At 41.6% G+C, this 11,475-nt stretch overlaps 1 protein-coding gene across 6 annotated transcripts; it reads left to right on the top strand.

Moving 5' to 3' along the window:
• The first annotated feature begins 5,368 nt into the window (after positions 1 to 5,368).
• On the top strand, positions 5,369 to 10,776 carry ZBED5 (zinc finger, BED-type containing 5). 6 transcript variants are annotated; one of them, XM_011947653.1, is made up of 3 exons: positions 5,369 to 5,719; positions 7,318 to 7,431; positions 8,493 to 10,776. In XM_011947653.1, exon 3 carries the CDS (start codon positions 8,707 to 8,709, stop codon positions 10,708 to 10,710), a length of 2,004 nt encoding a protein of 667 aa, XP_011803043.1. In that variant the 5' UTR covers positions 5,369 to 5,719; positions 7,318 to 7,431; positions 8,493 to 8,706; the 3' UTR covers positions 10,711 to 10,776. The 6 variants fall into 6 exon arrangements, with proteins under 6 accessions (XP_011803043.1, XP_011803038.1, XP_011803039.1 ...); XM_011947648.1 differs by having other exon boundaries at positions 8,488 to 10,776; XM_011947649.1 differs by having other exon boundaries at positions 8,456 to 10,776.
• The last annotated feature ends 699 nt before the right edge of the window (positions 10,777 to 11,475 follow it).

Here is an 11,475-nt window from a genome sequence, read left to right as displayed (position 1 = left end):
TCATGCCTGTAATCCCAGCACTTTGGGAGGCAGAGGCAGGCAGACTGCCTGAGTCGAGGAGTTTGAGAGCAGCCTGGTCAGCATAGCAAGACCCTATCTCTATAAAAAGAAAAAAAGAAAAGCAAATCCAGTTTAATGAAGACCTTAAATGCCCAGTTAAAAGAGTTGATCGCCCCAACAATGGGATAACTTTGAGTAAGAAAATGACTTTAGGTTGGGTGCAGTAGCTCATACCTGTAATCTTAACACTCTGGGAGGCTGAGGCAGGATGATCACTTGAGCCCAGGAGTTCAAGACTAGCCTGGGCAACATGATGAGACCTCATCTCTACAAAAAATACAAAACTTAGCCTGGTGTGGTGGTGCGTGCCTGTAGTCCTAGCTATTCAGGAGGCTGAGGTGGGAGGATCACCTGAACCCAGGAGGTTGAGGCTGCAGTGAGCCATGATGGCACCACTGCACTCCAGCCTGAGCAACAGTGAAACCTCATCTCAAAAAAAAAAAAAAAACAAAACACTTTAATGTCTGTATTTTAGATAAAGTGCTTTTCTGTGTGCAGGATAAATTTGATAGAGATTGGCTGGTAGCTAAGAGATTGGTTAAGGAAATTGATAGTAAGCCTAGTGATGGCAGAGGAATTGGAGAGAAAATTTGGTCTTAGAGATTAGAACAATTGAGGACTTTTTCTTGTTATTATTATTTTATGTATTACTTATGTATTTTTTATTTTTATAGAGATAGGGTCTTGCCATGTTACCCTGGTCTCAAATTCCTGGGCTCCGGCAATAGTCCTGCCTTGTCCTCCCAAAGTGCTGGGATTACCGGCATGGGCCACCATGCCTGGCCAAGGACTTCTCAGTGGCTGATCAGATATAAGGGGCAAGAAAAGGAAATTTAGTAGGTATCTCTCTCTTTTCCATCTGCCCAGAATCCCTTCTTTTAGGCACTGCTCACTCAACCACTCCATGAAATTCTGGTGGCACAGCAAATTCATGTCCTCAAAACTGAAGGAGGTATGTCTCCCAAGTTGGCCATTCAGAGCACTCCTTGAATGGCCAGTGTATTTACTTCACAGATGTAACCCAAAATGAATGAAACCTTTCTTCCAATGTAGCTGGGGGAATATGCTTTCTCTGTAAGTTTTGGGATGTCAGAGGCCACAATACTGCCATGCAGATAGGGCCTATCAAGAGATAAAGAGTCAGACATGGCTGGGCCTGGTGGCTCACACCTATAATCCCAACACTTTGGGAGGCTGAAGCAGGAGGATTGCTTGAGCTCAGGAGATTGAGACAGGCCTGGGCAACATGGAGAAACCCTGGATCTACAAAAAACACACACAAAAAATGAGAGCCAGGCGTGGTGTAGTACACGCCTGTATGTAGTGTACGCCTGGTGCCTGTAGTCCCAGCTACTTGTGCAGGGCTGAGGTCAAGGAGGCTTGAGCCCAGGAGGTCAAGGCTGCAGTGAGCTGTGATGGCACCACTGCACTCCAGCCTGGATAACAAAGTGAGACCCTGTCTCAAAAGAAAAAAGTTAATAATTGACATTAGTTTGTTTATACATAGGCAAAATATATTGAAATTGTAAACTCATATGTCACAATCCTTTAAGCTCAATGTATAAATATTATGTCTATTTATAAATCTCATTATTTTTGTATAAAAACATGGACAATCACTTTCACTTATGCTCTGCTATGGTTGAATTAATTCACAAGCATTAACAGACTAAATATTCCTTAAATATTTAACACCATTTGCATAATCAACTAATCACATTTTCTTAGACATTTTAAACTACAATTACAAATGTAATATATCTAACATCCAGTCAGTGAAATTTTTATAAACACATAACTCTTTCAAATATCATACCAATAAACCAATCATACATGTGGTCACGAAATTCCCTTAAATGTTTCATACATCTCGAAGACTGACAAAGCACACAACACCCCAATAATGATAACTTTCACAAAAACAATGAAACTGTGTTAATGTACCATCTTTATATTAAAGGTTCCAAATTGTGGCCAACGTAAAGATGCGCCACTCAGCTATTCCTTCAAGCAAGGACTCTGCCCTGCTTAGGACCTCAGCTGCAGTCATGCCCTTCCCAGGGCAGCCCACATCTAGTAACTGAGGGAGGAAGGGAGGAGTATAAAGGTAAGGGTGACACAGTCTGACCTACAATACTGGCTACATAGTTTTCTGTCTCATGATCTGCTTCTGGAAAACCCAGTGCAACACAAATTAACTCATAAAACCAACGTGAACACAATTGTCATCTCAGATGTCCTACAGCAACTGAGGCTGCAAATTTGGGGTTTCAGTCACAATTTTTGTTACTCCTTCCAGCGATTATTTGACTTGAGTCACAGGTTAACAAACTGAGTCCTTTTTTTTTTCCCCAAGAACTGAGAGAGGTACTGAGTCCTTTTTAATGGTGAGGCTCAGCCTCCATACCTATTACTGTAATATTATTCACAATAGTTTTCTGCCTAATATAAATCAAGTATGCACATAAACACAGTTTGTAGTTCCCACAACCAGCATAACATCTAATCTAGGTTCTGCCACTAATTAGTTCTTGGAACTAGGGTAAGTTATTTACCTCTTGGTGCTTAATTTCCTTATCTGTAAAATAAGGTTAATCATCTAATAAAATTGTTGTGAACAGTAAAAGACTTAATACATTTACAAGTGTATAGGCCAGGCCTGGTGGTTCATACCTGTAATCCCAGCGCTTTGGGAAGCCAAGGCAGGTGAATCGCTTGAGCCCAGGAATTCGAGATCAGCCTAGGTAACATGGCGAAACCCCATCACTATAAAAAAATACAAAAATTAGCCGGACATGGTGGCATGCACCTGTAGTCCCAGCTACTCAGGAGACCGAGGTGGGAAGATCATTTGAGCCCAGGAGGCTGAGGTTGCACGGAGCCAAGATCATGCCACTGCACTCCAGCATGGGCAACGGAGTGAGACCTGACTCAAAAAGCAAACACAAAAAAAGTATATACAATAGCTTCCCAGCCTACACTATGTATTTAATAAATTCTAGCTATGTATTACTGGTCTGAGTGCTACATTGTATTTTTTCTTATCTCTCTCATCAACATTCTATAATAATTTGACAAAACGATTACAAAAAAAGTTACGTTTCATGAACTTTAATTATGAGACACTTCAGATTTGGGGCCCTATATTAATCCATTCTCACATTGCTATAAAGAAATACAGAGACTGGGTAATTTATAAAGGAAAGAGGTTTAATTGACTCAGTTGCCCATGGCTGGGCAGCCTCACAAAATTTTCCAATCATGGAGGAAGGGGAAGTAGGCACGTCTTACAGGACAGGTCTTACGTGGTGGCAGGTGAGAGACAGCATGTGAGACCGCAGGAAAAACTACCATTTATAAAACCATCAGATCTTGTGAGAATTCACTCACTATCAGAACAGCATGGGAGAAACCGTCCTCATAATCTAATCACTTTAATCCCTCCATACGTGGGGATTATAATTCGATGTAAGATTTGGGTAGCGACATACAGTCAAATCATACCAGGACCTAATTCCTAAACTTTAGATGAACTTATTTAAACACTACTCCGCCTATAAGTTTAGTATTTTGGGTTTTCCCTCTTCATGAAGATGTAAACTAGATGTGTAAAGATTGGTTTGGGAGCCTACTGCAAGGACAGAAAACCAAACACCACATGTTCTCACTCATAGGTGGGAATTGAACAATGAGAACACTTGGACACAGGAAGGGGAACATCACACACCAGGGCCTGGCGTGGGGTGCAGGGAGGGGAGAGGGATAGTGTTAGGAGATATACCTAATGTAAATGACGAGTTAACGAATTGCAGCACACCCACATGGCACATGTATACATATGTAACAAACCTGCACGTTGTGCACATATACCCTAGAACTTAAAGTATAATAATAAAAATAAATAAATCATAAAAAAATTGGTTTGGAAGCACATGTGTAAAATGTTTTTCTAAAATATGAAACAAGAAAATATATTATTCCAATATGATTCCGAAGCGAGACAACTCCTGCAATTACAAAATAAAATCCTTTGCTCTTCAAGCAAGATTGTACCCCCTTCCCAAAAACGATATATGCATTTATGGTTAAAGTTCAAATGAAACTGATTTAATAGGAATAATTTTAAAATAACAATGAGAATATATGGACAGCTTACTATACAGTGAGATGATGTTGTAAATGACTTTAAAACATTTGGAACTAAATGTCAGTCCGAGGAAATTGTCTATGCACTCCTGTAAATTGTCTTATTAAGGTAAGGGTTAGGTTTCTTTCAACAGTTTAGATATTTGATCAGAAGCATACTTAAGAAAAACGAAAGCTGCCCTTGCTTTTGACCCCAAGTTGGGAATTTTCTGTTACTGGTGCAGTGCCTGAAAATACGATCCAATCTTCATTTAGTCATTTCTACGGAGTTTGGAAAGGCTAAAATATTGCAAATAATAGGACCTACTCGTACTTTCCCCCCTTAAGAAGCGTATCTATTTCAAGGTGCCTATTTGGAAAAACAGATTCCAGGTCTCCACCACGCAATTTAACACAAAATGAAAGCACATAACCTGCAGCCTTTGGCTGTGGTGTTTCTGAGAACAAGGAAGGGCACAGAACCATGGCTTAAAATACCCGAAAGCTGCAGCCCACAAAGAGAGTAATTCAGGGCGGACTGGCCGTTCCCTCCAGGCAACCGTTCAGTGCAGGCGGCCGGGCGTTCCTGAGGGGAGGGCGCCACTGTGATGTAGACATCAAGCTGACTTTCTGCTTGCCCGTGGACGCCGCTGTCCCTATCTAGTCCTGTACTGCGGCTCCCCAGACTACTCTGGGCCACCCAAGAGGTCTGGCGGGGTCTGCGCCGGATCAGCGCCTGCTCGTCAGGCTCAGCCCTCCGCACAGCGGAGGCCGGCCAGGCCCCTAGACACTCCGTCGTCGGGTGTGGGGCGGAGAAGCAAAGGGCGAGTTTTCTTCCCAGATTCCAGTGGGAAACCAAGAAAAGAAGGTGGCGGCTGTATAAACTGGGCCCGGGGTAAGGCCTGTGGGAACAAAAGAGATGGCGAATGCACAGCAGCCGAGGTTCTGCGTGCTCCTTTGGGGCCACCACGAATCCCCGTGAATCACCCCCGTCCGGGCCGAGCAGCAGAAATGATGAAAATGCAGATTCATGGGTTGCACTCCAGCCCTACAGTATCACCAACCGTATCTGGCAATACCCAGGAACCTGCATTCTCGACGAGCGCCCGGGCCGACGGGGCTAGTAAAGTTTGGGAACAATTGCTTCATACCCAGCCGCTCCACTATCACCAAGGTAGCGGCCACTGCGGCTACGGCTGGGCTGCGCCTCAACCGAGCTTGGTCCTTTCCTTTGGTCCCGCCCCGCTGCTCAGCGCGGATTGGTGGCGGGGTACAAATCTGGCGCTGATTGGGCGGCGGTAGAGTCGCTCGTGAAGACTGTAGGGTTCGGGTCCTCTATAGTGCTAAATTTATCTTCAGACCAGCGACCGCGCCAGCCGCGAATCGGATATCTATGGAGATGGCCTAGGCGGTATCCCTGAGCTGAGAGCATCACCCTGTCCCCGAATCCTCCGTTTCTCTGTTTTGTTTTTCATTCCCCTCCCCCTCCAGTCCACGACGACTGGCTGTTGACCCCGTTCAGGCCTCGGTGAAGGTGAGGAGCAGAGCCGCCGACGCGGCTAAGCGGTGCGCTGTGAAATGGCCGCTTCCTGGAACTGCCTAAAATGGCGGTCGCGGGCTCAGCTGGGGACCGCGGCGCTGCTGTGCAGCCCAGCCGCGGCGAAGACCGTTCTCTCCATCGCTGATGGAGATGAAATAGAGAGATGGTGTTGGGTGCTGAGACGTTTTCATGTGGTCTTTAGCGGAGGCGGCCGCCCGGGGACGCGAGAGGAGTCCTGAGGCGAGGGTGGGCTGCGACTGGTAGGGAGCCCCCCCAGTCGTGGTGGTCTGTGGGCAGCGCGCACTTATGACAGGGAGGAGCTGAGGGATAGTTGGCCCTGGCTCCACATCCAGGTGACCGTTTGAAAAAGCATTTAAGTGTTGGAAGGAGCATCCTTTCCCGCCTTTCTGGCTGGCCTGCAGTCAGATCCTGCCCTCCTGCCCTAAGGGTATTGTTCCCAGCTGGAACCGCCCGAGGATAGGGAAGAAAGGATTGTGATACCTGTCAGTTTGCCCAGAGGGAGATTACGGAAGTTTTCCGCGCTCTTCAGGGAGTGGAAAGGAAACTTGACTCTCAGAGGAGTAGATTCTTTGTCCTCGAGAAATTCGGGGAAACACCTTTGAAGAGGTGGGGATGAGGACCTCCTTTCTGAAAACAAAAGCTTCCTACTCTTCTGTGTCTTTCTCTGGCAATGAGGGAGAGGGATCCTAATCTTTTACGTGAACCAGCAGCTCCACAAAGTTCCCCATTGCAAAATCCAAATGGAGCCTGTGGAAGGAGAATCTGCTTTTTTGCTCCCAATAAGAAGCAGGGCTTTCTGCTGTTGCTAGTATGAGACCCTCGACTTTCTGGCAGTTGTAACCCATTGTTCATTTGTTTCTCTGCATAGCCCAATTACTAGTAACCAGATTTTTTAGTAGTTGGGGAATTAAAAGTATTCAGGAACACACAAGTAATGGCTAGACACATGGGCTATGCAGTCACACTTCTTGGGCTCTGAACTTGGTTTTTCACTTACAAGAGGTGCAGCGAAATATGTTAACCTGTGTGTATCTACCTCTAAAATGGGGTTATTAATAGTCCTTGTCTCTTCATCGATGAGATAGTCTATATGAGGGATTTAGCAGTAATTGGCATACAGTAAAAAAATCATCACTCATTAAATATTGTTTACCTGAGGAGATTGGTTATTGGGGGGCTAAAAATGATTGTAATGAAAGGATTGTTTCATGTAATAGTTCTATGTATAATTCCATTTTAGATTCAAGGCCTAGTTTTAGAGACATTGATGAGGCTGTACTTTTAAAAATTAGATTTAGTTTTAAGTTCTTGAAAGTGTGTTGTTGTTGTTGTTAACATGTTTCTATGAAGTCAGTAGGTGGGGGAACATCTCAAAGCAGCCAAATTGCCAGCATATTGAACAGGATGAAAATGTTAGAATTTTTACTATGCTAAGCATCTTCTCTCAGTCCCAGATCTGCATTGCAGTAAAGAGTCATTCGCACTGCTTAGATCCAGAAAGAGTGAACCCTTCTTACGGGTTTATAGTTAGTTCTTGTTACTGTGTCTAATTTTAATTTTTCTCGTTGTAGGCTTTTGGTTACTCCCCTTCCCACCCCATTCCTTAATTTTATTCTTTTGAAGAGTGCATTTCAAGCTGCCAAGGTGGAGAGAGGGATTACAGAAAGGAGAACACCTTATTTCAGGTATCTTACCTTCTGCCCCTTAATAGGAGAACCATTTTGACTCAGGATCTAACATGAGAATACAAAATTTACTCTATAGCCAGGTTATAAAGTTTAAATCAAAAGTAGCTATATTTGGATAGACATAATTTGTATGCCTTAATTTATAGAGTGAACAGTATTCTTTAGCAATCCTTAGATTGCATTATTCTTTTAATTTTGATTTGTTTTATTATATGAGAAATAAATCTCTTAAATAAGAGTTTGTATTTTTTTAGATCCTGGTTAAGTCTTCACCTGTTGTATAAATAGAATGCAGAGTAATTTGTAAAAATAGACGTTACTTTCATTGAGTCTTAATTTGGATAATATAAACATTTATATAATTTAAGTCCAGAGAAACAGTACCTAACTTTTGATATACAATTTATTCTTCATTGTTAACATAGCATTTAGGATACAGTAGAATTATGTTTATGTATCTCGTAAAACTTGGAACTGTGTGTGTATTTAATTCACTTCTTCAGAATTGTTGCTAACCCTGAAGGGACTTCAGAAGATACAAAATAGTATCAACAACTAATACATCTAATGGCAGTAGGCATTGAAAGCTAAAAGAGATTTCACAGTACTACATACCATGAGACAGGGCTGATAAATTGTGGCCCATGCTGTCTGGTTTTGTACGTAAAGTTTTATTGGAACACACCCGTGCCCGTTCTTTCATGTCTTGTCTATGGCTGCTGTCATGTTACAACTACACAGTTGAGTAGTTGCAACAGAGACTGTAGGGTCCTTTACAAAAAAAGCCTGCCAACCCCTGCCATGGGACGTACTCTTCAAGGTCCCTTTCTTAAAAATATGTATAACAACGCTTAATAATTTCTTGGCTCAATGATTCCCAAATTATGTTTTATAGAATATTAATATTCTCTAAGTTAATAAATGTTTTGAGAAAAAGATTGAAGCTAATAGTAGTTTTTCTTTATGGTTGATTTTAATATGTTTAAATATGAGATTAAGACTACTAAACTCATTTCTATAGCTTTTATTTTTATGTGATAATCTACCTTTAAGAAAAGGTGTACCATACCTGAGAGCACCAGGAAGTCGCATGAGAGATCACCTGATACATGAACGTATGATGTTCCATCTGCGCATTGATGGATAGGCAGCGTTTAGAAATTAACTGGTGTGTTGCTGTATATCATCTCTTTGATGATTGCTCATCTTCTTTGTATCCTGTCTTAAAGTTTCATCACATTTGCGATACTCAATGTCTGTTCTAAATTAACCATGTTTTGTACCACAAACTCATTGTCCATGGATCTGTTGCTGAAACAAGGGAGTCTTAAACAAGAAGTGGAATCTTTCTGTTATCAGATTGTGTCTGAATCAAATGATCAGAAGGTTGGGATATTACAAAGTGAAGATAAACAGCTGCAACCTTCAGTTTCTAAAAAATCAGAAGGTGAGCTTTCCAGAATCAAATTTATATCCAATTCCAACAAAATAACATTTAGTAAAAAACCAAAAAGAAGAAAATACGATGAAAGTTATTTGTCTTTTGGATTTACTTACTTCGGGAATAGAGATGCACCTCATGCTCAGTGTGTATTATGTAAGAAAATTTTATCGAATAGCTCTTTAGCCCCTAGTAAGCTTCGAAGACATTTGGAAACTAAACATGCTGCATATAAAGACAAAGACATAAGCTTTTTCAAGCAACATCTTGATTCACCTGAAAATAATAAACCCCCAACACCTAAAATTGTGAATACAGATAATGAAAGTGCTACAGAAGCATCATACAATGTAAGTTACCATATAGCATTGAGTGGAGAGGCTCATACTATTGGAGAATTGCTTATCAAACCTTGTGCAAAAGATGTAGTGATGCGGATGTTTGATGAACAATATAGTAAAAAGATAGATGCAGTACAGCTATCAAACAGTACTGTTGCGCGTCGAATTAAGGATCTAGCTGCTGACATTGAAGAAGAGCTTGTTTGTAGACTGAAAATTTGTGATGGGTTTTCACTGCAACTAGATGAATCAGCTGATGTTTCAGGACTTGCTGTGCTGCTTGTGTTTGTTCGTTATAGGTTTAATAAGTCTATTGAGGAAGACCTACTCCTGTGTGAATCTTTGCAAAGTAATGCTACCGGTGAAGAAATATTCAACTGTATCAACAGTTTTATGCAGAAACATGAAATTGAATGGGAAAAATGTGTTGATGTTTGTAGTGATGCTTCTAGGGCAATGGATGGGAAAATTGCTGAGGCTGTCACCTTAATAAAATACGTGGCTCCCGAAAGCACCAGTAGTCACTGCCTATTATATAGACATGCACTAGCAGTTAAAATAATGCCTACATCTCTAAAGAATGTGCTAGACCAGGCAGTACAAATCATCAATTATATTAAAGCTCGACCACATCAATCCAGACTATTAAAAATTTTATGTGAGGAAATGGGTGCTCAGCACACAGCACTTCTTCTAAATACAGAGGTGAGGTGGCTTTCTCGAGGTAAAGTTCTTGTAAGACTTTTTGAACTTCGTCGTGAACTTTTGGTTTTCATGGATTCTGCTTTTCGACTATCTGATTGTTTAACAAATTCGTCTTGGCTGCTAAGACTTGCGTATCTTGCAGATATTTTTACTAAATTAAATGAAGTTAATTTGTCAATGCAAGGAAAAAATGTGACTGTTTTTACAGTATTTGATAAAATGTCGTCATTGTTAAGAAAATTGGAATTTTGGGCCTCATCTGTAGAAGAAGAAAACTTTGATTGTTTTCCCACACTCAGTGATTTTTTGACTGAAATTAATTCTACAGTTGATAAAGATATTTGCAGTGCCATTGTGCAGCACCTAAGGGGTTTGCGCTCTACTCTGTTAAAATACTTTCCTGTAACAAATGACAATAATGCTTGGGTTAGAAATCCATTTACAGTTACTGTTAAACCAGTTTCATTAGTAGCACGGGACTATGAGAGCCTGATTGATTTAACATCTGATTCTCAAGTGAAACAGAATTTCAGTGAACTTTCACTAAATGATTTTTGGAGTAGCCTAATTCAGGAATACCCAAGCATTGCAAGGCGTGCAGTGCGTGTACTTCTTCCTTTTGCTACAATGCACCTGTGTGAAACGGGGTTTTCATATTACGCTGCAACAAAAACAAAATACAGGAAAAGACTTGATGCTGCACCTCATATGCGAATCCGACTTAGCAACATTACACCTAATATTAAGCGGATATGTGATAAAAAGACACAAAAACACTGTTCTCATTAAAATTGGAGGAGTTTGCATGTCTCATGATAACCAAATGTAAGATGAAAATAAAAGATGATTTACTTCATCTCTGGTATTTGGGGGTTTTAAATAAAATAATTCAATTTTTTATACTATTTCGATTTTAAGAAAGCTAAAGAATCAAAAATTTTAAACATATTGTGTTATTATTGGTATTTCTTTACATTGTAATTGTAAAGGGTTCCGTGATCATAACTGGGAAATAGTGATCCACAAGATGAAGTCCCAGTCCCGTAACATCTCTCTTCAGGATCTAATCCCTACCAATCTTTCCCTGTCTACCCTGTAGCTCTCCAATCCCATGGAACTTCTTGCCATTCCCTAAATATATCACACTGTTTTATGGTTTCAGGTCTCAAAAAACAATTCTGGGCCGGGCGCGGTGGCTCAAGCCTGTAATCCCAGCACTTTGGGAGGCCGAGACGGGTGGATCACGAGGTCAGGAGATCGAGACCATCCTGGCTAACATGGTGAAACCCCGTCTCTACTAAAAAATACTAAAAAAAAACTAGCCGGGCGAGGTGGCGGGCACCTGTAGTCCCAGCTACTCGGGAGGCTGAGGCAGGAGAATGGCGTAAACCCGGGAGGCAGAGCTTGCAGTGAGCTGAGACCCGGCCACTGCACTCCAGCCCGGGCGGCAGAGCGAGACTCCGTCTCAAAAAAAAAAACAACAATTCTGTCCCCGTCTTACTTTCTGATAGGCTCCTATTTGCTTCAACACTTTGACTTGTAGGTACTTTCATT

The sequence above is a fragment of the Colobus angolensis genome, unplaced genomic scaffold, assembly GCF_000951035.1.
Source record: "Colobus angolensis palliatus isolate OR3802 unplaced genomic scaffold, Cang.pa_1.0 Scaffold269, whole genome shotgun sequence".
NCBI lineage: Eukaryota > Metazoa > Chordata > Mammalia > Primates > Cercopithecidae > Colobus > Colobus angolensis.
The sequence above is the reverse complement of the archived record's forward strand: the minus strand, read 5'-3'. Positions and strand labels throughout refer to the sequence as shown.